Here is a 27,678-nt window from a genome sequence, read left to right as displayed (position 1 = left end):
CACTTCTCCCCAGCACTCCTTGTACCATCACGTGGTAAAAAACATAAGTAAATAAGTCTGTGCTATTAAAGTGATAACAGATCCAGAATTAGTAGAAGTGCATGTGACAGTGTCAGCTTCTTGCAAGGGTATAGGACTATATTCTCTCCCATATTTGCTACAGATACCGGATCTACTTTTACAGTAGGCTACTTTATGACGACAGGGTACAGTATCAGTCACACAAAGGAATTATCCACTCTGTACAGGAAGTGTATATTAAGCGAAAATAAGCCAGTTATTTGTATTTTATATCGTTCATTAACAATATACACATTTTGATAGTTAATAATAACATATTTGTGCATTGTATTTTAAGTTCAATACACCCTTTGTTATCCCAATAAACGCAAGCTTGTGACAATGTATTACATTACTGTTTTTGGCAGGTATTAGATATTTTAGAGACAATCTCAAGATCCTTAAGAGGACATTCCCAACCATTAATAATGTCGTACTCCCCTATCTGGTGTATTCGGTAATTCACAAAAAACAAATGTACATTCATTGTGTAGATCTTTACTACACAATAGCAACAAATGTGTTTTGTAGAAGCTAAAGTAAACCATAACAAATAAAAATAAATTGGTTCATCCTCATCTTGTCCTTGGATGCTAATCCATTCTCATTTGAATTCACCACCATTTAAACATATGACGCTACCCAGATCCTCCCTGATCCCTTCCTGTCCCAAATCTTTATAGTTTTAGAAAGAAAGATGATAATCTTTGTCTGCTGACATTGCTCTTGTGACATTTACTGGTAGGACATGACTTTGGAGACTGTTCACACTCAGTTTGTGTTAGTGATTTGGCTCGCCCCTTAGTTTTGATGTAGTAACAGCTTATTTATTTTCATTCTCATTTGTTAGCTATTAGGGATAACTATCCTAATTCCATTTTACAGTAGCTGTCTTTTTGCCCAGACACTTCTGAAGTGGCGTTTCCTTTCACCCCGTGTTTGATGAATCACGTAACCTCTTCCACTATGGTTGGTTTAGGGGTTGTAAATTTGTCTTTCCTCTTCTATGCCATCATAAAAACAGCATAATAACATATTGTGAAAATGTTTTGTGCTATTGTAGTGGTGGTGAAAGGATTATGCTACTTGTTGCTAATGTCAAACTGCAGTTTGTAATGCACATTGATTCTCTGTGTGAAATTGGTATGCTGCCAAACAGCGCAATCGCACTTTGGTTGAGAGGTGCAGCATGTCTTCAACAAAACGCATAATTACTGATTTCAAACCTGAAAGCAGGAGGAAGAACAATATTATAGATGCATAAAATACACCTGGAGTTATCCCATTGAAATTGAAATAATTTTCAGCCACAGTGCATTTACACTTTACAATTATATACATAAAACATAACCATTTCCAAAGATTCAATCACAGGGCGACTCAAAGGTTTTAGGGAGGGTTCATTTCCCTTTCAGAACTCCAAAAATACCAATTACAGCCTGAAGACTGGAGTCATGTGCTCAGATTTTTTTTTCAATACTTAGGTTTTACTTTTTTGTTCTTTATTGTGATCTATCATCTTTATTTTGTGCAAAAGTCATTACCTTTGTCTTGCACACACACACCATTATAGAATTAATTATTTATTCTTTACTCTTTATGTATCATATGTATGTATGTAGGCCTATGTATTTAAGTAAATGTGTCTGTGCTCTGCAAGCATGTGCTTTAAAAGCAAGTGTTGTACTGCACGTATGCAGCCAGATTACTTTCAGAGTCTCTTCTTGGAGCGTCCACCTTGCTTGGAGTGTGAGCCAGATTACTGACTCAGACCCTGACCTCCTGTGACCTTACTGACATGGTTAACTGATATATGTGATAGGAACTGCCCATCTCTGATTGTAATTGTGTTATATTTCACTTAAGGCTTTTTGTAACATCTTGCCCTTGGCGTGTAAAATATTTAACAACATGGCCACTTTTCTTCTGTTTAACATAATGCAAAGTGTTTTTTTTTTTGTTTTTTTTTTGTTTTTTAAGTATAAGAGAGCTTAGTCCATGGCAATTCCTTTACTCACAAGTCATCTTTGCTCATGGAGGTTTATCGTATTAATCCATATAATGGTATCTTCAATATAAATCACCAGACGTTTCCTCATGACCTTCAGTAGAAGAAGAGGAAAACAATTAACTACGTCAATGAGACCTATACATAGAAATCCCTTTTTTCCTTAAGTTGGGGTGTGACCAGCCATTCTTTTAGTGATAATATTGTATTTTTTGTGTAACTTTATTATACATTATATAATATTAAAAAATGGTTATTCAAATTGTTATTGGCAACAGTAAACATTTCTTAATTTAATTGTAACCTTCTTTGAAGAAGAAACAATTCAGACATATTAGAAGTATAGCTATCTAATAAGTAAGAATTAAACCAGGGGGCTTATGATATAATATTTGTATGCAGCGGGGTGAAGTAGGGTCATGGTAGTGAATAGGTTTATAGGTTATTAAAATTAGAGATGAATCAGTCTACCTGTGAAGTCTGTAATCTGAGTTTTTGACTTAAAACAATTTCTGTACTGAAGTGAAAGCAAAACCAATACCACCTGGCTCAGTTTTTTAAAGCATCTAAAGGGGAAGTGACATCCTTACAAAACAGTGTAAACATTGCAAGATTGTATGCTCATGTTTTGTATTTTGAATACTCTTATTTAGTTTTTTTATAGTCGAGTTTGAGGCCTGTGCTATTGTTGGGTTATTTTGGTTAATCACTATTTTCCCTATATTCAAATGAGGTGTTTTAATTTTACCTACAGCTTTTAAAAAAAATATAAAAGTCCCCCCCCACCCCCATACTGTTCTCAGACACTAGGGCACAGATTACATAAACATTTCAGCACCACTGCCACCAGAAATTGTAAACGCAGGGCTTGATGGTGGTCTTTATTTGTCTTGTGCATTTACCAGTCAAAAGTCACCAGTAAGTTCTTAGCTGGTGTTTTGCCATGGCAATGCTATGTATAATATAGAGCTATGTGTCAGTTCAGGTACATCTTACTGGCTCTGTGGCTACTGTGGTGATGTGCTCAATAAATAAATAAAATAAAATAAATAAATCATTTTCAGAGACCTGAAAAGAAAGCATTAATAACATACTCTTAAGGCAAAAAAAAAAAACTGTAATTATGGTACCGTGAACCTCAAGGTTTCCCAGGGTAATTCGCAGATTACATCTTTGTTAAAGCATGGGTATTATTCGTTAACATTACATTTTTCATCTGATGTTTTGGGTATTGAATACATTTATTTGTTGTGTTGGTAAAATATTAATGTCTATAACATTTATATTTGTGTTTTTTCTCTCTAAAAGAAATTTCTTACAACTGAAGTTTTAAAGGAAAACTGACGCATTTAACTAAAAGCCGACAGTTTGTGTTTAGTACATCCTTCATTTGAAAGAGTTATTAGGTGATTTAAAATCAATTCTGATCATTAAACTATACTTATTTATCAATTATGTATTTTTGGAGTTTGTTTAACACCGATGTGGCCTAAACAAATTGAAAAGTTTCAGTTGACTAATATAGAGCGTGTTGTACATTTTTGTTTGCCACTCTATAGCTGTTATTATATCTGTTATTTTCAAAATATGGAGATTCAAATCAAATCATACGCATCCATCTGTGTTAAAATTTGAGAGTGTACAGATATGATATTTTGCTCTGTTAGACAAACATCGCTGTACGAGCCAGGTTTCAATTCAGTTAAAGACTTCTCCTTCAATCAGCAATAAAGTATATTAAACATATGATACATTCACCTACCTAGATAAAATAGCATCTGACTAAACATGTGTAACATTAAATACAAATATTACCAATCAGTCTTTTTATAACATTGGCCCACTTGTGCACATTGAAAGCTTAACACAATCTGTTGCATACATTAATTGTCAAGTGGTGAATATTGTAACAAAAATACATGTAACAAGAAATGTGGTAAGTGGTTTAAAAAGTATTCGTTCTTCAATGGTTACTTGAAAGCTTTGACAATCTGAAACAGTCCATTAACTAATAATTTAGTTGTATGATACTTCTGAGCTCAATTGCTAAATGGTAACAAAAACACTAAACAACAACCATCTGTCCACTTATGTTTTAGATGTGTTTACTAAAGGACTGTTACTCAAATGGCAAGCTTTCCCATTCTCCACCTGGTAACAGAAATGATCCAAAACCCCAGAGTGGATCTCACAGCTGTAGGGATGGATTAGGGAGCTATGGTACCAGATTGTCTTTTAAAAATTGGATAATCCCGATTTCCTCCATTTTAACATGATGTTGGTGTTGCCCAGGATCTTATTTTCTAGTTCCCTTTCAATAAATAAACTAGTACAGTAAGATACACATTCAGTTTACTAAATAAGAGGGACCGTGAAATCTTTGTCCTTACAACCGCCACAAGTTATTAATGAATTTAAAACTTAATTAATTTTGTCACACAGTGCAATATCCATGGATAGAACTTCTGACATACAGGGTCTTTCTTTGCAAGAGAGGTGGATTGGATTTTAAACAGTTTAATGTTACTATAGGAATAGCTTACTCTTTTAATCCTTTGTAGAGTTTCTGGGTCATTGACTGTTTGGCTAACAGCTAGATTATTACAGTGCAGTACTTCTGTAAGGTTATATAGCATACTTTTCAAGATTCCTGAATGATGAAATGTGATTTGACAATTTTCCATAAATTGTAGGACAATTTAAATGATTTATAAATATGAACATGCACCTTTCGCATCTGAGGCTGCTCTTGCTCTTCTAGAAATTAAATTAACAATAGGTAATGGATGTGACATTGTGACCTCTAGAGCAGACACAACAATGGTTTAAACATGAATCTTTGTTCAGCAGCCCTTACATTTCAATGACATGCCAGCTGTTGGCTAAACCATCTGTATTTAAAAATGGAAGTGTTTCCTTAAGAATAACCTTTACTAAAATTTGAAACAAGCATTTCATACACAGGCATGAAATTGTGCTAGAACAGTCTATGTATGTTTTTAGTTTTTTAAGGAATAGTTAAATAGAAGTAGAATGTTATATCCTTATTATTAATTGATACTAAATTATGAGTTTTTATTGGTATTTGTATCTTGTAGGCAACATAAATCAAAAGTAATGCTTTTCAGTTTGAAAGTAATGCATCTCAAAACTGATGTATGATAACATTTGTCTTGCAGTTAATGGTGCATGCACATCATAAAGGGAAATTCCTTAAACATATTCATGCCATGCACACCTTAATGGAGGTTTCCCATATTAAATGTACACAGTAAAATTGCAGTTTAAATCCATACTATGCCTTTAGTACTCTTTCCCACAGTGTACCAGTATTTGTATTTCCACACGTCTCTGTTTACTATGATTTCAATGCATTCGCTAAATCTTACTTTGTCTCAAGATATTGTTAGATAATGTAAGTATAGAAGAGTTTGTTTTCTTTTTTTTATTATTATTATTTTTATTTCTTGGCAGACGCCCTTATCCAGGGCGACTTACAACATACATAACTAATTCTAAATAAATGTTTTGAAACTAAAAACATAAGATGAAAGAAAACCAGAGTGAACCTGCAGAATTCTACAGTGAATGGTTAAACATTACTTTACAGCACCAAGTGTGACACATGAAGTATCATATGTCTAAAGATGTAATAAACTGAAGTGATTTAATTTTAGCAGTTGTTGCTTAGCAGTCTAGGGTTTAGATTTGATACCATACAACAAGCCTTTGCTTGTAGTTTAAAACCAAAACAGAACACAAACTAAGATTTTTCTCTCATAACTTGTCTTGGTGATGCACTCACACTTTGTTGTCAACACTTCTGCTGCAGATGAGTCTGTCATGGAAAGCATGTGGGTGTTTATAATTTGAGTTTTGTGGTAGTCAAAGGTTAACTGGTGTATGCATGTATCTGCCTTAACCATGTATTTAAAATTAATTTCCTTTGTCTTCTTATACAACAGTTTTAAATGTTATGCATATAAAGGCCAGGGATGTAAACACAGGATGTAAATTTAAAGATTGACTTATAAAACATGTTGTGTAATGAGACCTTATTTCTCCACACAACAATATGCATTAAAACCTGTTCTATCAATCACAACGGTGTCTGAGAGAACAGCAGAAGAGAATATTCTAAAAAACAAATATACTTATTTTTACATGAATAAAATGCAAATGTCGATGGCACAATTTATGAAAAGTGAAACTGCGGCAGGAAAAATAAGTGAAGGTAACATTGGTTAACATGGATGAGCACCAATGAAAATTGTGGGGCAGTGGGAGGGCTTCATAGAACGAAAAAGCAACTATAGTAGCAACTTTGCCAAGCCAACAATTTGCCAATTGCAGCCATCTCTGGGGTGGGACATGGAAATCATTTCTCCATAGCAAACAAACTCCAGATCAAATTTATGACAGCTAGAGGCAGGAAAATGGCATGTAAAATATTACATTCACCTGTAGAAAACCACCCTTTATCATTATAGATCTCTATCAATTATTCATTGTATTTACTTTTCTTGTAAGTGCCTCTTGGTATACAAGCACATGTGGCAATTATATAGAGGATGATATTTTCGTGTGTGTATGTGTGTGTGTGTATATATATATATATATATATATATATATATAAAGGGCTGTGCGATATGACGATATATATCGTATGACGATAGAAAAACGTCTATCGTTTCATATTATGCTATATCGTTTATATCGTGGTGTCGCAAATTGCAATCTTTACGGCAGTATTTTTCGTCATTAGGACGCTTTGCGTTCTTCCCGGTTCTTCCACACGTGCTGGATGCAGGTAGAAATGAGCATCAGAAACACAGACAGACATGGAGGAGAGAGAAGTGACGCACAATAACCAACATAACCAAGAGATGCTTTAATGCGCAAGCGCACACGCTGCGCCCCGCTGTCGTCGCCGGGCTGAACTCGATCTGCAGGCACCCCCACCCCCGCTAATATAGACTGATCATTTGAATAAATTGGAAAGCAATGCAAACACATGCAGAAAGTATCATTTTCTTTTTATTAAGATGGTGAAGTGCTTCAACAGTTGTATTATTATTATTATTATTATTATTATTACTATTATAACAAATTTGTATTAAAAGCGTGCTGTATTTGTAAGTAGAATCGAGACGCGACAGTCACAGGAGAAACGTCTGTCCAGCAGATGTTAATGCGCCGCTATAGACCCGGCTGTGCTCAATCTGCCTGAATCTGGACCTTTACTGCGCATGTGCTGCGTGATCACTATTACTGGTGTTATTGTGTTGTGTGACAGTAAATCATGCTGTGTGTGTGTATAGATGTGCTCTGAGGAAGAGAAGTCGAAACGCGTAAGCATTATGATGTTCACTTTTTCTCTAATAAATAATTTTTGAGACATCGGTGAATGTGGACTGTTTTTAGACGGGAGCTGCTGTCCTTCCTTCCTTGACCGGATAATTGTTCTATATAAAATCCCTGGGATAATGCACCCGCATTTAAGATTTATTAAAACTATTGTAACGCCAGCTATTTTTAAACATATGTATATATATATATATATATATATATATATATATAATGTATGTGTGTGTGTATAAGTATATATATATCCTATAACAACATAACACACGTAATAGTAATCACACAACACTTGCCCTGTAATGTGTTGCATTCCGCATATATTTACCATGACAGCCTGCATGTAGTATTTGTTAGTTTTGCTTATTGAAGGATTAACGAAATACTTGTAGTTTGAATGTCTTTGGTCTTATTTTGTGGCTTGATTGGATAAAAACAAGAAATACCGAGGTGTATATCGCGTATCGCCCAAACTTCTAAAAATATCGAGATATTATTTTTAAGTCATATCGCCCAGCCCTAATATATATATATATACACACACACACACACACAGACGTTCTATTTTATTTTGTATAAAACATAGTTCTACATGGTAATTTGTCTTTACAAATCAGCTATTGCATTCTAAAGTACCATGCTGCTTATTTATATGGAAGTGAAGTCAGATTACTATTTGTATGTTTTTTTTTTTTCATATTTACATTGATCTGTAAAATATATAATGCTTGCTTGCTCTGCTTTAATTTAATTTAAATTTAATGTGCCATGTGTCTGCCCAGTCCTCAATACTGGCTACGTTTTAAAACCCCTTGCAGTTTCTGTAGTGTCAGCCCATCCCCTAATTTTGTGGCATCTGCAGATTTAACAAATGTACTGATCATACTGGAATATAAATCAAGATAAATATAGATTTAATTTAGAAAAAACAGAGGGCTTAAAAAACAGATACCTGTGCCACTACACTGATAAGATCACCACAGCTTGTGGTTTCAGACCTTGTTACTACTTTTTCAACGCCTTAAGCAGTTCTCAATCCTTTGGTAAAAGCGTCACTGTATTTCTGTTGCTTTCAGTTTCAGAATGAATCTTTATTAAAGCCCTTCTAGGAAACTAAATACATTATTATATACATTACTGCTATTCATTGTCTATCGTTCAAAAAAGTAATGGTTTGATGAGATGTACCTTATATAACAAAATTGTTATTTCATTCTCTTCCCTCAGTCAGTCAGTTGGTGTGGTGTACCAAGTTTAAAAATGTAGATGGAGAACTTTATTTTCTTATTTAAATTCCTCTTAAAGGACAGTTAAAACACCACTTTTTTAAAACGACAAGTTAATTTACACACAAGCATATTTACGTTAATAAAATGCTAAAATATTTTAAAGCATCTTATGTACTGATTGACAAGCTGATTTTGTGACCTTTTGACCTTTTATTTCCAGATCCCTGCTTTACTGTGACGCCACCATGTCTCAATGAAGCGGACCGATTCAGTCTGGATGCCCTGCGCCAAATTCATAAAGAGCTTGATGATGACAATGACGGGGGAATTGAAGTAAATGAAAGTGTCGAGGTAATGCTTAATGACATTTTAAACCTTTATTAAATAAGAATTTCAAATGTAATCCACAGATTTATGTATATATAAAACATATAATGCTTAAGATAAAAACATCAAATTATAGACTATAAGTAAATTATAACATTGTATTCATGGATGTACTGCCATTCGTGTAGAATATTGATGGTCTTTTGGAGCTCTCTGTCTGTTGCTGATTTTCTCTTTTACAGGCGAGACAAGCGTAACCCACTGTGGGAAATGCCTTCAGTGCTTCTCTTTAATGATAAACGATGAGTTATAAAATACACATCCGCAGCAAAATGACAAATAACATTGTAGTAACACTGTTTTGAAGGTCTGGCTCTTAATTTCTCTTGCCAAAATTAAGCATCCTATTTACAAAATGCTGTGGTGAGTTTGTGCATTTATGAGTTGTATAAATGTTCTCATGAAGAAAAGAGGAAAAAAAAGAGCAGTTGATGATGTTCTGCTTCATATGTTTTTGCTGCAAACCCTCATCAGCATAAGCAAAGCACAATAAGGAAATGAGCTGACTGAAAAATCAACTAAGACTTAAACAGTAATTAGTTACTTGCTTAAAAAAGAAAACACTACCCTAGCATCAGTGTTTTCAGTAATCACATATATAACGAAAAAAGTAAATGTTGTATGTTTTTCAATATGTATCTTTCCTAATAAAGATATTGGAGTAGGTTTAACTTTTGTATCACGCCAGGAAAATGTTGCCTTCAGGCAGGTGATAACTTCCTATGGCTATAAAATCAGCTGCACATTGATTTGCCAAAGCAGTAGCTAACATCTGAATTACTAAAGTACCAATATTCAAAATGTAAATTGAAAGCCATCAAGATTTTGCACTTTTCTGACATTTTTTTCTTCTTCTAAGTCTGAGGCAGTCAGGGAAACCAGCTGGAGAGGATAGATTTAATGTAATAATGCTTGAAAAAGTAAATCACTTTTATGACAAGAAGCAGCAGTGCCCTCTAGTAGCACTGAATTGAACTGAACTTGCACATTGTGAGGTTTGTCAGGTAAGATGTATTGACATTCAAAAAGCGTATCAAAATAAATGAATTCACCAGATCAGTTTTATATATCACAGAACATCCATTTAATCAGTCGCTAGCTCTAAACATCTTTAAAAGAGGTGCAATGCTTGTTTCATAACCTTGTATATGTTTTCTGTGCTTTTCTGATGTTGCTACTTACTACATGATACAGTATCATTAATGTAAATTCTTGACTGCATGAAGTTTGGTGATTTGAAAATGAGGCGTGTTTACTGACCTTGTGCCTCTATAAAGATCTCAAGGTCAAACAACATACTGTAAATAGGAAATGCAGTATTTGAAATATTAAAATGCTGATGGTAAAAACTATTAAGATGCTATGAGAATAAGCCACAAAAAGAAATACCATAATATAGATGATCATTTTGTGTTATTCATTATTTCAGTTTCGCACAACAATGCCCTACCATATTATCTCTCTATTAAACCTGTGAGAAGCAACCTGGCTAATGCTCCTCTTTCTTTAGATGACTTAAGAAAAAGAAAAAAATGAATAGGTTTCATTTTATTTTATGATCATTAAACCTTCATTTACATTAAACATTATTTTAGTTTGGCACAACTTACAATAAAGCAAACACGTATAACATGAATACATAATACTAATACAACCTGTTAAAATATACATTTTGAATTATGTTTTTTCCCCTATTTAACCCTATGGTTAGATTATGGAAACTCACACACTCCATTACATTTTTGCATAATTATTGATTTCATTCTTTAATTATCCAGGTTTATTTACAGATTGTAAAAGACCTTGGTTATTTTTTCTAAATCCAGCCCTTATGAAAGTAACCTACTCTTTGATCCGCAAATGTTCTTTATCTATTTGTACCCTTCTTAATCCTCTTACTTTTTATTAATATACATATATATATATATATATATATATATATATATATATATATATATATATATATATATATATATATATATATATATATATTTTTTTTTTTTTTTGTTGATGTTTGTATGAAGTTGCAGGGACTTGCTGGAAATTAGGTTTCGGTCTCAGTAGATAAATCTCCATTGTGAAGTAAATAAATCAATAAATAATCAGACTTTGTATATGATTGCTGTGCAGGAAAAAAAAAACATTCTGTGTCAGTAAACAAGGGAAATGCTCACATGAAATTTGATACAGAAGGACAAGAAACCATTGGAGGGAACTAGGGACAGGGTTTATACAGAGATGCTGCAAGGTAAACAGTATATATAAGGCAATGGTTTTGATTGATAGTCTGGACAGGAAGAAGGAAGGGCATGCTAATACTTTGTATTTCTCCTGGAAGGAATGTCCTGAAGCACATTAGAGGAAAGTCACAGGGGATGGCAGGTGTGTTCCAGTGCTCTGCCCCTCTGATCGTGAGCTGCCAAGAAGTCATTTAAAGGGATCAGATTGCATCACTTTCAAATACCAAGCACAAAATGCACGTCAGGGCTAGAAGCTCTCTGTGAAGGTTGTACTTCCCCCTCAGCCAGTGGATTTTAGTTTTCTTTTTAATTCTTTACCTATATGCATTCAGAAATTAGGACCTCCCAATTTTTTTGGTTCTTGTTATTTCATTTGGATAGAGTCTTTGAAAGGAGCTGTCAGAAGGAGAAGGTATTAGGCCAAGTACAGTGTGAGCATTTTGTTGTCATCACATGGAGACAAAAAATGCTTGGTGTCTTGTTTCAAACTGCAGCAGCATTTTAGTATGAAGTATCAAGAAGTAAAACACCCAGGAGATACTTTCACAGCAGACCTGTTGCTAAGTAAACCCAAAGCACCCATATGTAGTATATTTGCGTCAAATCTGCTCAGCATTGAAGGATACTAAGATAATTTTCTGTCCTTTTAAAGCTCACTTAAGCTTCTCTGGACATTTCTGACTGCAGAATATTCTAATAGTGCAGTATAGGTGTAATAATAATGAAAAAGCCTCAGTTTATGCATGAAGTAATTCAGAGGTAGTAAAAATTATTTGATTTATTTGTATATTAGATTGTATGAGAGCTTGCAGTTTTCTGCAGTCACCTGCCTTTAAAATCATTTTCAGATGACTGTTGCTTTGTTAGACGCATGATTTGTGAATTATATTTTGTCACATTTACGAAAGATAATTATAGTCAAATTAAATTCAGTTTTGCTCCATTCCTAGAATGAGAGCTGACAGTGACCGAGTATCAGATCTAGGGACATAGTAAACCAAGAAAAATCACGCACCTGCTATCACCAAACTACAAACTTGTATATAGTTCTGGAATTATTGTGTGTGTTTAGTTTGTGTCTGTATAGCAACAGGTTGAATTGGGCCTTCCCAAAAATAGCAAGGTACCAGGCAAAGTGGTGGAAAAAAAAAAAAAAATGGTTAAGCATACCCAGGATAATTCTGTGATTTGCAGGTTGACCCAAACAAAAAACAAAACATCCACTGCGTTTATAAACTGGATTATTTCTTAATACAATCATCTCGTTGCCGTTTCCAAAAGTGGAATAAGTATATGATCAAAATTGACAAGAATTATCTACTGGAAATTATAAGACAAGATTAAGAAATACAATTAGCAGAACAAAAATAGATTATTATTATAGATATTAGTAAGGTACTTTTCCGCAGTACACAGTACAAGATCCCATAATTCTGTTTCTGAACAGAATGAATAACTAGTTCTTCTGAATACAGTTTATTATACCGGTTAAGATAGAAAAACACGTTATTTGGAATCCTGAACATAAATACACATTTACATAATGTTTTGTGTGTATACATAAGATATAGATAATTATGTAATTGCCTCACATTGTGGTCTTCAGAAAAATCCTTGAGAAATTGTAACTGTTTATGTGTTGCTTATTGATTATCTAAATAATATTTTCAGTTACTTCCTAGTTAATTCCCAGGACAATTTATTTAAATGTTTGCCAGTCAACAATTACATTACAAATTACTTGAACCTACTGTCCACAAAATGGACTTCGGCTGTAAGTTTTTTTTAGTGGATACATTTTCCCTCCCCTTTTTATCATTTTACATCCAAATATTTGTTAAAAACAACGCAAGTCAAATAATAAAAATGTATTTTGTTGTTTCATATCATCATAAAACAGGTTTGGTTGGGTGATAAAATGTCCTAACAGAAACCATATGTTAAATGTGTGTGTGTTTAGAAGGAAGATCCATGTTATGAAAATGTGTGAATAGGTGCGTGTTTAGGAACATACTAATATAAGTGTAAGTTATCCTTACCAGAAATAGATAGTTGAGATACTAAGATATAACACATTTTCACAGTTCTTTTTTTTATCTTCTGTTAAAAGGATGCAGCAGACAAATAATATTATATAATAATAGTTTTCTACAAAGTGATGGATTTTGGGTCTCTGCAGCCAGCTCTGGTTACATTTCTTCCAAACCTGCAAAGTCAACAAAGACAGCTGAAGGAAATTGCTGTGACTGGACTAGTGAGCCTTGTTATTTACATTACCAACAGTACAGTAAATCTCCCTAAAGGATGTGGTCAACTGTTCTTTTCAATCAGAACTTTGGCTAAGAGGTCTGATGGAAAAAAGAAAAAAAAAGTTTGTTTGAAAGAAAAGGTAACCAAAGGGGTTTTGGATGGATAGCATTACATTATCTTTCATTCATCAAAGACGTTTAAATAAACATGAATCAGTAGCTAATGGAATCGTTTGGAATCGAGTTCTAAAGTTATAAAACACGTTTTTTAACATTATTCTAACAACAAGATAGTCAAGTGGATAAACCATTTAAAAATTTTTGCAGTTACATTTTCTCTTAGGACTCATTGATATTTTTTTTTTTACTTCTTTTTCTGTTTTTTGGGAAGAGTTAACATGTACATGCAATTTTAAATGTCATCATATTCTGTTATTAAAATATATGTATATTACAAATGAAAACTCAAGCTATTTTGCAGGGCATAATATTCTATAGGAATGTACAAGACCGCTGAGAGTAGTGAACGATATACATAAAGATTTTATCGAGTGATCATTATCAAGAAGGTTTTGGGAGGACCAGCTCTTTGGCATTTCACTGAAACACTGAATACATTTAACTATATTTGCTTTTTTCATACTTTAAAATAAACCATTATAATAAGAGCTCTGATTGCAAACCCCTAAGCCATAGTTTTTAATATACCTTTTCCCTTATTTACTTTTGTCTCCTAAGTTATACAATCCAGCATATGTACAGTGTAGTTCACCCTAATATCACACCAAAAACCACTTACAAGTTTAATATAGTTATGTTTCTTAGCTACAAAACTTTTCAATATAATTAACCTGCCTGTTTAAACCTTTGTCATAAAATCTCAAGATTTCTGGTTACATTTTGAAGGGTCTGGAGAATTTTTTAATCAAATAAAAATTCAATTTATCCATATCTTTAAATGTAGTCAATGCAAAATAACACTCCTCCCCCATTGAAAAAATGTCCATTATACACATTTTACACCTTCCTCGATTAGCATATTGATAGTTATTATAGTATGTTTTGCACATCTAATATTGTGCGATCTGGATCAGCCTGTTTTCTCTTATCAGCCATCTCTTCTTTTCCTTTCTACAGCAATACTAAGTCATAGACTTGTTAGCTTGATATGATGCTATCAATTACAATCAATCTTTAATGGAGTTAAATTATTGTGACTTTAATTTGTATGCTTAGTTTTCTTAAACAAAGTTTTAGATGTATATACGGTACTTTAACATGCAGTGAGGGGAAACGTGGTGTTCTAAATTATCATTTGACAGCTAACTTCCTGATTTAAATTGTTATGCAAGTCTGAGAATGTATTAACATGTAGACCTAATAATCTCAATGCAAAAAAGTGCCTAATAGCATAGAAGTGTGATTATCTCACATTATTGCATCCCCTGCAATTGACTCAGTACATTTATAAACGCACACATTTAAAAATATTTTGTATTTGCTTTATTATAGCTGTGTTTTCATATGGTGCCAGTGTGCTCATGTGCCCTAGGAAAATCATTATTTGAAAGCTATTTTTGAAGGAGGTTATGAATAGATTACCTTCTCTGTGCAGATCAAAAATGCACAGAATAAACAAGTAACCTCCTGAACCTTTATGCAGCATGAAGCAGAAACCCTGTATTTATTACTTCAAGCAACACTTTCAGTAGGAAGAGAAAATGGGCGGAAATGTGGTTGGTTTAAAAAATACTAAATACTAATACTAAAGATGCAACTTCCTTAGAGTTATTATAACTAACATGTATGATATCTGTACTTAAATGTATTTGTATTTATGTAAAAACAGAAGTATGATTGAGACAAATTAGGAAACGACATCTTTTTAGGTAGAGATCCACACACAGAAAGACAAATGCAAGTCTTGTTGTACATTTCTTGTAAATCTGTTTTTAATTGACTCACTGTGATTAAGAAGAAAAAGAGTAATCATAATGCAAATAACAGTGAATATTTTGATAATTAACTTTCTCAAAAAAGCAACAGCATTGTTTTTCTTTAATTTTACTGTAGTATTTTGTGATCTCCCACCACTTTATAACAGCACACGCTATGGGTGTTCTGACTCAGTGTCATTACTTTCACTTTTTGTCAGTTCATTCCTGACCCTCAGTAAAAATGATGCTGCTTAGACGACTCTTTTTCACTCTTTGGTCAAGATCATCCCATAACATTTCATTGATTTTTACTATCAGTGAACTGAGCAGACCTGTGCATCAGTTTTAATACCACATATCACCTTTTGGAGGATATTGCATGTTAAGGTATTCAAGGTGATTGTGCCAGACCTAGTCATTACAGAGAAAATAAGTGGATCCACTTAATTCGTGGGTTTTCCCCAAAAGGACCACTACATTCAAGTTGCTCAGACAAAAATCTAAATTAAGTTTTCTTCAATCAATTTAGACTAGCTAATAATTTGCATTCATCAATAAATAGATCTGATCCAATTAAAGTCACATTAATTTGTCTGACAGGAAACAAGTTGCAAAAGTAAAGTGGGAAGTAAAGATACATTAGATTAATTATCTCAAGAAAATATATATAATTGAAAGCAAACCCACTGGTCCACTAATGGTATTCTCGTCTTATAAATTTCACAGAAATCCGAAATTGGTAACGAGTCTAGCCGTCCACTTGTCTGCTAAACTATTAAGCACGTTTACAGGGTGCAGTGTTTACAGCCAAGGAGTCAAATAAGTGGGATGGGTAATGGGTAATGAGAGCCGTTATTAGTGTAGTCTTACTATCTGTATGAGGGGGATGTATTTCCAGATGTCTGCCTGGAACCACGCTCATAATTACCTTAAAGTGTGATTAAGGACTTCTGTCAGACTTAGCCGCAGTACTGCCATTGATTAATTGCTTCACACAAACCACCAAAGGACGGGCTCTCTCACAGTTAATTCCTTAAAGCTTTCTGATGCACTATTAAGTCAGATTTGGTTAATGTCTTTTTCCTCCCCCAGAATACTGAATTACAGTGGTCTCATACCAAGTACATTTTGTGCATATTATATAGAACTTGAAAGAAGCAGGGATCACAATCTCCTTTTTAGATCAGTCTCACAAGATGCACATTTAAAAGGAACTCATATTTACAAATGCCTATATCTTTAATAAAAACACAGACTTAGAAGTTATATCACAAACCTGTTTAAATGATTCTAAGAGATACATAGGAGAAAGATAAACTATGCAGATTAACCTTCCCCAACAGTAAATCAGCCATTCATAGGCAACCCAGAACAACATCACATTATCATTATACCAGCTTATACATGACTATAACTGTAGATAATTTAACTTTATTCTGTGCTCTTCATGGTAAAGTGGATTGATTGATCTGTTTACAGGAACAAAGTGTAATTTGAACTGTTTGTTTCTTTTTCAGTTCATAATTGAAGACATGAAGCAGCAACAAACTAACAAACACAGTAATCTGCACAGAGAAGACCAGCACATCACGATTGAGGAATTGTGGAAATGTTGGAAAACTTCAGAAGGTACAGATTGCCCTTTACTTAAGTCGTCCACAAGTTCAACTGGTAAAGTTAAATAAGAAATAAGTACCTCTTGGAATGTAATATTTCTTGGAAAAGACCATAACTTCTCATTATATCTGTCTGGGAATTTCTGTTACAGTGCTGCAAGGTGCCTGATAATATATTTTAAAATCAACTTTTAGCTTTTCAGTTTCTGTTTCAGGCTGGTTTGATGTCTCTTTCAAAGGTATGGTATTGTAGTGATACATTGGTTCTGGAAATTATAGACTGAAACATAGTAGAATTAAACAAGTGACAGATTGATAGGAGATGAGCTATGCATGTTTTCTATATTTAAACTAAAGTATATAGGTTGATTCAAATGGGCACCTAACTGAAATGGAAACCACAGACTTTTTCCAGTTGTAGGAAAAATATGATACATTTATCTGAGATATAAATTAGATTTTGAACTGCAAAATAAGAAACTATGTAACACTTTTCCATGAAAATTACTATAGCCTTAATATCTGTGACACATCGTACACCACAGGAAGTACATGCTGTACTGGTTTTGCGTGTGCAATTGTGAAAAACAACAACCTCAAAATAATTATTTTATGAACTACTTCATTACTTTATGAACAGGAGTGAGCAAACACATACACAAAACAAACACACCTATCTAAATCTAGATTGTAATGGTTTGTCCCCTGCATTTGTAGCTTAAACTGTCAAATATTTTTTTCTTTACAATAAACCACAAGAATTTTCATCAGTAAAAAAAACACCAAATACAGTATATTGGATAGGTTTACAACAATGCTCTACCTTCCTAATTCACTCTTACAATATGTAAAAGTGACCTTTGGCTACCCTTGGTGTAATTTAATTCTCATTTTAAAAATGAGGCTTACACTGCTATCACTTGGGAACTACCCAGTGCATCTGCAGTACAGATACACATACTGTACCATTCACAAAATCTCTTTGAATCAGTCAGTGAGTCTAACCCAAGTATCATTACCATTCAGTTAGGACACAGTTCAATTGAGAAGCACTGTAATGACCAAAATTACTATTTAATATAATAGGGTAAACAGCGGTAATGAAATGAGAACCGTTTAACTGAAGGGGTTGTTCAGCGTGTATTTATGCATTGCTGTGGAGGGGTGGAAGGGAGTTTATCAGCTGAGAATAAATGCCAAATACTGAATTTAGTTATTTAAATTTGCTGGTGAATATGGAGAATAAACAACATGAAAGATTCAGCATTAATTTCACATTAAAAAAAACTGGTATGAAAAAGTTAATGATTTTTTTTTTAGGAGGGCAGAGTTAGATATTAGCCAGACATTTCAGATATAGGCTATGTTCTGAATTGGATTAAGAATTAATGAGTTTCCACAGCCTATTCTAATCAACCACAATTATCTGAAATGCATATTGTATCCTTTGCTTTAAATATTTTATAGTGTCAAGCCAGGTCATTATCTTATTATGTAAATGCCAAGAAATTAAGAATAAATGGATGTTTATGCATTCATTTGTAACTATTCACACACAGTATACACCAAATATTTTGCCAAAATACTGCCGATAAAGTAGAAAAACAAAGGTGTTTTGTTTGGCCATGTTCTTTTTGAGTTCTATAGTTACTAGTGAGTTCAAAAACACAATGCAAAAGTCTTGGTGTTTTTTTTGTTTTTTTTTTTTTAATGAGGTTTCAAATATCTTTCAGTCAGCTCTGTATAACGGAGTAATTGTGTTTAATGGGACCCCTTACATTCCTTTGAAAGCATCAGGAGTTTCATTTAATTTCAGTCCTGACAAGGCTGCTCATTATCAGCAGGCAGTCTTGCAGTTTGCTGGAAAGGAGAGTAATTATTCCCTTCACCAACTTCACTTGGAGCTCACAGTTTAGTTTGTTCAAAGCTTGTATTGGCAATATGGTGATAAGAGTTTGAGGCATTTTTTTACCATGACTTTGCATTTAACTTCCCTGTAGGAATGCCATGGACTCGCTTGCCAGAATACTTTGATAGTTAACGGCTAATTTGTACAATGTGGCCTATATAGTGTCTGTATGTTTATACAAACAGTGTAAGGAACTGTACCAAGTTGACCGATTCTGCAAATATAGTATACTTGGAAATGATTTTCTAAGCTAATAGATTTGTATGCACTTGCCGTATGTAATGGCATTAATATTGTGTCTGTGTATTGGTATTTGAAGTTACTAGATGCTGGCAGAAGCCTGAAACCATCCCCTTATTGCATTGTGGGCTATGATAGATTACATCTATTGATCACATTGTTCTTCGGGCTGTGCATTGCCTGCTTGGCTGTGATTCCACACTCATTACGATACAACATTTTCAATATGACACGTGTAACAAATTTATCATCGGGCTCTCTAGTGCCACAATACAGATTAAGATACAGGTGTAGACACATGAGTCAGCATGATACATTCATAACTTTATCTAAATAGACAACAGCCAGACAATATTGCTAAGCCACTCTTATGAACACATCCTAAGGAGTGTGTTTCAGATGCCAGATGCATCATTAGGTTTTATTTGGACAGTGTTAAAGGTTATAATTTTTTGATTCAACTCTGTTCACAAACATTATGCAGCTTTGATCTTTTCTTTCAGTGTTGTATTATTCAAATATACTATATATATATATATATATATATACACTCACCTAAAGGATTATTAGGAACACCTGTTCAATTTCTCATTAATGCAATTATCTAACCAACCAATCACATGGCAGTTGCTTCAATGCATTTAGGGGTGTGGTCCTGGTCAAGACAATCTCCTGAACTCCAAACTGAATGTCTGAATGGGAAAGAAAGGTGATTTAAGCAATTTTGAGCGTGGCATGGTTGTTGGTGCCAGACGGGCCGGTCTGAGTATTTCACAATCTGCTCAGTTACTGGGATTTTCACGCACAACTATGTCTAGGGTTTACAAAGAATGGTGTGAAAAGGGAAAAACATCCAGTATGCGGCAGTCCTGTGGGCGAAAATGCCTTGTTGATGCTAGAGGTCAGAGGAGAATGGGCCGACTGATAGAAGAGCAACTTTGACTGAAATAACCAATCGTTACAACCGAGGTATGCAGCAAAGCATTTGTGAAGCCACAACACGTACAACCTTGAGGCGGATGGGCTACAACAGCAGAAGACCCCACCGGGTACCACTCATCTCCACTACAAATAGGAAAAAGAGGCTACAATTTGCACAAGCTCACCAAAATTGGACAGTTGAAGACTGGAAAAATGTTGCCTGGTCTGATGAGTCTCGATTTCTGTTGAGACATTCAGATGGTAGAGTCAGAATTTGGCGTAAACAGAATGAGAACATGGATCCATCATGCCTTGTTACCACTGTGCAGGCTGGTGGTGGTGGTGTAATGGTGTGGGGGATGTTTTCTTGGCACACTTTAGGCCCCTTAGTGCCAATTGGGCATCGTTTAAATGCCACGGCCTATCTGAGCATTGTTTCTGACCATGTCCATCCCTTTATGACCACCATGTACCCATCCTCTGATGGCTACTTCCAGCAGGATAATGCACCATGTCACAAAGGTGGAATCATTTCAAATTGGTTTCTTGAACATGACAATGAGTTCACTGTACTAAACTGGCCCCCACAGTCACCAGATCTCAACCCAATAGAGCATCTTTGGGATGTGGTGGAACGGGAGCTTCGTGCCCTGGATGTGCATCCCACAAATCTCCATCAACTGCAAGATGCTATCCTATCAATATGGGCCAACATTTCTAAAGAATGCTTTCAGCACCTTGTTGAATCAATGCCACGTAGAATTAAGGCAGTTCTGAAGGTGAAAGGGGGTCAAACACAGTATTAGTATGGTGTTCCTAATAATCCTTTAGGTGAGTGTATATATATATCATATATAGAATCATTTCCATCTGGATTATTGTCTTGCAGAAGAATGCATGAATGAATATGAGCCATTTCATTATTCCATTTAAATGAAAATATTCAGCGATAAAATTAAGAAAGCAATAGGTTTATCCACCTGTTTGTCATAGTCCTGTGCTAACTGGAAACAAACTGGTTAATATATGATAACAACCTTAAATTATAATTTGTCAGAATAAAATGTCTCTTTCCAAAGTAGACGTCGGTCTGGACTGAACACTTTCATACTTCACTGACCTGTGATTTTAATCCATTTTTCAGAATTCGTGTTTCCATCCAACTGATAAATAATAGGGGAGAGCAGTGGCTGTCTATTTTCTGTCAGAGTTGGCCTTTCCGGGCAGGAGGTTAACAGAGCTTTATGTATGATTAATTGTGCAAACAGAATTCAATGCACATTTCTGCACTGTCAGAACAGTTTCATCCCTACCACTTTAATGAGACGTCCTCGTATCTGTAATGATTGACCTGCTCTTCTGAAATATTTTGCCTTGGGACATTTTTTTCATAGCCAACATTTTCAGATTGTCATTAAGATATTATTAGTGTTATTATTTAAGACGTCAAACAAGACACTGTACTAGAAATAACTTCCAAAGATTTGTAAATCTAATATTGTGTAGATAAAGTATTTCCTACTATTTGTTTTTCAGTTTCAAACAGGAATATAGACTGTGTTATATACCAAGTGGTTTCTAAGCAGTTGACTGCCAAATCACATTCAGGGATGTATTAGATGATTTAAGTTTAAGGCTGCAATGGTTATATTATTCACAGAGGCTTTCTAGTGGTGTTCGGGATTTCAGTGAGGATCACAATATATTTTATTCTATTCCCGAAAAGCTTTGCTTACCTCAATGTCATGGTGCATATTTGTGGCCCTGCAGGCAGTCGGTTGCCCATGAAGAACATAAAAAAAAATCTTAAGTTCACAATATTCTAAACAGAAAAAGTTTCAGCTTTTGAAAAAAAAAAAAAATGATATAGTGTAAGGTCATGTAGCAAGATAGTTCATGGCCTTCCTTTGCCTAATTTTCCTTAACTTTTCCCTTTTGAGATTGTTCTCAGACTTTAATTAATTGTTTCATGATTTTATCTTTCAGTGCACAACTGGACAGTGGATGAAACTGTGCAGTGGTTGATTGAAATTGTTGAACTGCCTCAGTATGAGAATAATTTTAGGGACTATAACGTAAACGGTAACACCCTACCTCGGTAAGTGTCACTTTAAAACAACAATGTGGACCGATTTTTTGTGAAATATGTAATTTGCAGTTTTAAGAATTAATTACAGGTAAATATATATTATTTAAAATGTGTATTATCATTTTAACTCCAATCAGTAAATTGTTAAATGTGGATTGTAAATGATGATGGCATTCTTAAAAACATCTCATAATACACAATAACTAAGAAGCAAGCTAATTATGCATGTTTTTATAGATAAAAATCAAGTTTTGAATATAGTGTTTGATCTGCAGTAAGACATCTTAAAATCTCTGAATGCAATGTTGTATTTCCAACATTGGTTTAAACTGAAAACAAACAAACAACCAACCAACAAGAAAATGAAAGATACACAAATGTAAGCACATTGCTTTGTAAGTTGTAGTATTACTGCAAATGCACAGTGTCATAACAAAGTAGATGAAGTAGATGAAGGCAAAGAAATTCCCTTAACTCAATACTGCCGACTTCTGGCAATAAAAGCAATGCACAGGCTGCCACAGAATAAGATGAGTAATGATTGTGGAAAAAAAAAGTTCACATATGTACTAGTGTTTTTTAAGGACATTCATAGGAATAGTGTGTTTTGAAATTGTCATTTTAAAATCTATATCTGTTAATTTACCTGTGTAAATTATGATGTAATAATTGACATGTATATATATTGTGTGTCTGTGTGTGTGTGTATATATATATATATATATATATATATATATATATATATATATATATATATATATATATATATAGTATATTAATATACTTGTTCCAATGCAGAGGCCTGCCATATTGAAATGAGACTTGAATGAACATCTTGTGTGTCATATACAGGTTTACTGATCTAGATTGTCCCAGGCCTATTATCAAAACTGTTATTTAAAAAAAAGTGTATATACAACTTGTATATTGGGCTGCTAAAGGCATTTGTGGATCACATCTCAGTAATTTGTTGTTTCCTTCTCATTATAGAATAGCTGCTAATGAACCTTCGTTCATGACATCGCAATTAAAAATCTTGGATCAGAGGCACAAGCAGAAGCTTAACCTAAAGTCTCTAGATGTGGTTCTGTTTGGACCCCCATTACGTTAGTATCAACTCCATCACTTCATCTGTTTTTGAAAATGAAAATGCATAATTTTATTAATGTTTTTGTTTCTGATGTTTAAATACATATTTCCTTCTTTCAATATAAATATTTACAAATGTTGTTCATCATAAAGTTCGAAAAAAACATTGCTGGAACTGTTGGACAAAGGTACTTTTAATATAAAACCAACTGGTTTCATACTTTACATAATACACATAACTTTGACCTACTTGCAGATAACAAAATACAGATCTGTACCCTATCGTGGTTTGATTTATTGTTAGACTGCACTTTCTAACATTTATAAATCAAAGCGTGATAGGGTATAAAATTGTAATTTGTGAATCAAAGTTTTGATCTAGTCTTTAATCTGAAATAATTTTCTTCTACACCCTTGCACTTATATTGAATACAACAGAATGAAACGAAATCATCTTTGCTGGTTTGAACCAAACTTATAATAACTTTTTAAAACTAAACTAAAGCCTAAAGCACAACATTAAGCAAATCTATAAGCAGTCTAATATTATATATATATTACTACAATTGCAATGTTTCTTAACCTTTCACTCATTGTAAATGTTTACTTCGTTAAATCGGGTATTGATTATCTACTCTCTGTGCAACTTCAAGATGGATTTGAAAATTAAAATTTTTGCCTTTCAAGGTCCGCCACACAACTGGATGAAAGATTTTGTTTTGCTGATTTCAATAATCATTGGCGTTGGTGGTTGCTGGTTTGCATACGTTCAGAATAAAACCTCTAAGGAGCACATTTCAAAGATGATGAAAGATTTAGAAAGCCTTCAAAGTGCAGAGCAGAGTCTTCAGGAACTTCAAGAACGGTATGTGGAGATGGGTTTTAACCTTCCTCGTGTGATAATTCTACAGTGTATGCCTTTGTAATATGCAGATTGCCTTTTATCTGACTGATAATCATTTAAAAACTGCATTGCATTTATTTCTAACAATATAATGAACAAGGTTTATACAACTGTAGTCTTCTGGGACCTCTTTGCTCCGGGTCTTTTTTGAATAATTAAATGCACTGCTTAAAGTCCTGAGTTACACATGTAAACAAATCTCATGCTATCGTGTGGGATTTCCTGGGTTTCCTGCGAGAAGCATTGTTATCAAAATTTTGTTTCTGTTTGCTTTACTTCTAACTTATTTTTTAATTGTACCATTTTATTTGATCAAGCTGTGTCCTTGAAGCATCTTTAAAACCTACAAACCATTTATACTGATGTAGATCTAGAGTTTCATGCCAAGTCCCTTTTGCTTCGCTCGGATATTTCAATCATGGGGGTCCAAAGGGAGTGGGAAGAAATAGATTTTTGCCATAGCTTATAATTAATTACTTGGAATATTTCTCTTCAATTTTGTACAATTTGTCTCACTTAGGCTTGAGAAAGCCCAGGAGGAAAACCGAACAGTTGCTGTGGAGAAACAGAATTTAGAGCGGAAAATGAGGGATGAAATTATAGATGCCAAAAAGGAGGCCCAACGCCTGCGAGAGCTGAGGGAGGGGGCGGAGTGTGAGCTGAGCCGACTCAAATACGCGGAAGAGGAACTGGTTCAGGTATGGGACACTGACACTTGGGACCCACACAACAAAGCGTCTCAGACCAGTTTTGAGTAATGCGTGCATATTAATCATTTAAAAAAGCTTCTCTTCAGAATACATTATGCAGTTTCCATGTACGTTTAGATTCAGCAAAAAAAAAGGCAGATAAAGACTTTCGAATTGACATTGAATCTGCCATTTTGCAAACCTGTCAAGAGAAATAAGGCTTCACTAGTTTATTTGGGTGGCGAATGTGGCTTGACTTTTTTTTTTTTTCTCCAATTGGTAGGTACGCATGGCACTAAGGAAAGCAGAGAGAGAATTTGAAATCCAAGGAGACTGGACAGTCGCAGAGACTCTGCAAAAGTGGCTGCAGTTAACACACGAGGTGGAAGTGCAGTATTACAACATCAAGAAACAGAGTGCCGAGATGCAGTTAACTGTTGCCAAGGAGGAGGTAAGTGAGCTGTTGTGTTGCAGTGCCGCCCGATCCCACACCTTCCTCTGCATGAACATTGAGAAAAACTGATCAATCGAATTATAATTTGTTAGAAAATACATAGCATGCACCAAAATGATCATTCTTCAGCCTATTCTTTATGATGAAATAAGAAGATAACCTCAGCTTGAATAGCTGGAATATAAAACGACATCAGAACATTAGAAACAATTCTCCACAATGCTAATGACAGTATTTGCATTATTTCTGTTTTTTATTTTGGACTGATTGTAACATGTAAGATTTCTCGGTTGTAATTAATGGTTCTTTCTGTATCTGTCCTTCCAGTTTAAAGTGGTGTGGTTACACTAGAACTATGGGTAGGCTATGATTTATATAATTAATTAGGATTCTGGTACTATTATACTTAAAAGGGATATAATTACAGAAACATAAAAAAATATTGGTTTTGTCAAATGAAAAATATAATTTACCTTTTATTCAGTATCCTGCTCTATAATTCTCAGAAGAACCAAAACACAATTTTTAGGCTCACCTCAAGAATAAAGATTACAAACTTAGATCTCTGTTTAAAAACCAAAACAGCATGCTCCACTGAAATGCAAATGTGTATTTATGAAATATAAAAAGACTATTAAATACCACAGTGGTGCCACACATGTGGAGTAATGTCTTTATTTACAATGTCCATGAAGTGAAGGAAATTGCTTTTAAAGTGTACTCTTTTTTAAATAAACTATATCTCAAATGGATTCATGTGGGTGATGGGGATTTAGAATGCAATTAACTACAAAGTGACCTTATTTATTTATTATGTGTAAATGTTAAGGGTAATTGTTTTATAAATGAGTGTGTTTGACAACATTAACATCACAGACTTAAATAAATAATGGAATAAATACATACTTAAGAGCTCTGTAACTGTAGGTACAGACCACAGTTTACTGCCAGAATAAATTGCATTTTATGGTGAGGGGCCCATACATCAAAAAAGCTGGGTTTGTAAAACTAATTTTGTTCAAGGAGAATGGCTTTGAAAGCATTTGGGAATGAGGACCAGTGTATGTTTCTGTTCTAAGCCTCTGCTGTGGAGTGATTTAAGGTCACCCTATTAAATAGACCAGTGGTTTTCAAACCGGTCCTGGATTACCCCCTGCCCTGCTGGTTTTTGTTCCAACTGAGGTCTTAATTGCTTAATTGAATCCTTAATTGACCTAACAAAGCAATATACCATTCAATTAAGTAATTAAGCAGGGCAGGGGGTGCTTACTTACTCATACATTTCCTCTTAATAACCGTTTCAGGCAGAAAAAATAAAAAAGAAGAGAAGTTCAGTCTTTGGGACACTGCATGTAGCCCACAGTTCCTCCCTGGATGAGGTGGACCACAAGATACTAGAGGCAAAGTAAGATGCATTTTTTTGTTGTTGTTTAAAACATAATTCTTTCAAAAATGGTGTTTTGTGCAGAGAAAAAATAAAATCACAACCAATAAATAATGTTCTTATTAATATACTTAGCTATGAATTAAAATATTTTTCTGACAAAAGGAAGAAACCTGTAAGAGGTACGTTGCACACACAAATTAAATAACGTTGTACATTAAAGCTGTAGTCATTAAAAACCTAACGTTTGAAGTATAAGGAATAATGTTTCCAAGATTGTAATAACAGCAGGATTATTTAACATGACTGAAATGTGATAATTGTTACTAATTAAAAATGTACATACATTTGGTGCATGCTGTGCATGATATTTTGTTCACTAGCACTAGCTTTATTTTTGAATGTATTTGTTTGTTTTTTGTTGAAAAGCTTTATTTCTCATGCCACGAAATGTTAAGATCCCCAGTCCAGCCATGGGATTTGATGTGATGCTGTAGCACATAATGAAATGATTGACAGCCGTTTGCCTCTCCCAGTTTTGGATTTTATAACTCAACAGTACTGAGAATTGATTTCTGATATAGAATACAAGGTTATCCATTGCAACTCTCCCTGCCTTAACAATATCAATATCCATTACACACTGGCTTGTCATTGCTCTACAGAGTAAACCATCCGAATCCCATTGTGCAAGACTGCAATAAATGTTACAAAAATAAATAAACAAATAATCTACCTACAAGGTCAAATATAAAATCTGATAATGTGCATGGAAAGAGAAAACAGTCAGAAGTATGCAATCAAGATTAATTAAATCATAGTTTGAAAAAAAAAAAAAAAAAATCTAGTTTGTACTACCCAACTGGAACTGGCTCTCCATCAATCTTACCACATAAAAAATAATAATCTTAA

General features: G+C 34.0%; 1 protein-coding gene across 1 annotated transcript in view; it reads left to right on the top strand.

The window, feature by feature from the left end:
* The window catches only part of stim2b (stromal interaction molecule 2b), a 51,763-nt gene that overhangs the window by 19,538 nt on the left and 4,547 nt on the right, over positions 1 to 27,678 (top strand). The window contains exons 2-9 of the mRNA XM_066719985.1: positions 8,879 to 9,009; positions 16,989 to 17,100; positions 22,144 to 22,255; positions 23,237 to 23,352; positions 24,023 to 24,200; positions 24,760 to 24,937; positions 25,212 to 25,379; positions 26,687 to 26,787. Coding sequence (XP_066576082.1) covers positions 8,879 to 9,009; positions 16,989 to 17,100; positions 22,144 to 22,255; positions 23,237 to 23,352; positions 24,023 to 24,200; positions 24,760 to 24,937; positions 25,212 to 25,379; positions 26,687 to 26,787 — 1,096 coding nt within the window. The remainder of the gene's footprint in view (positions 1 to 8,878; positions 9,010 to 16,988; positions 17,101 to 22,143; positions 22,256 to 23,236; positions 23,353 to 24,022; positions 24,201 to 24,759; positions 24,938 to 25,211; positions 25,380 to 26,686; positions 26,788 to 27,678) is intronic.

This window comes from Amia ocellicauda, chromosome 13, assembly GCF_036373705.1.
Source record: "Amia ocellicauda isolate fAmiCal2 chromosome 13, fAmiCal2.hap1, whole genome shotgun sequence".
Lineage (NCBI taxonomy): Eukaryota > Metazoa > Chordata > Actinopteri > Amiiformes > Amiidae > Amia > Amia ocellicauda.
The sequence above is the reverse complement of the archived record's forward strand: the minus strand, read 5'-3'. Positions and strand labels throughout refer to the sequence as shown.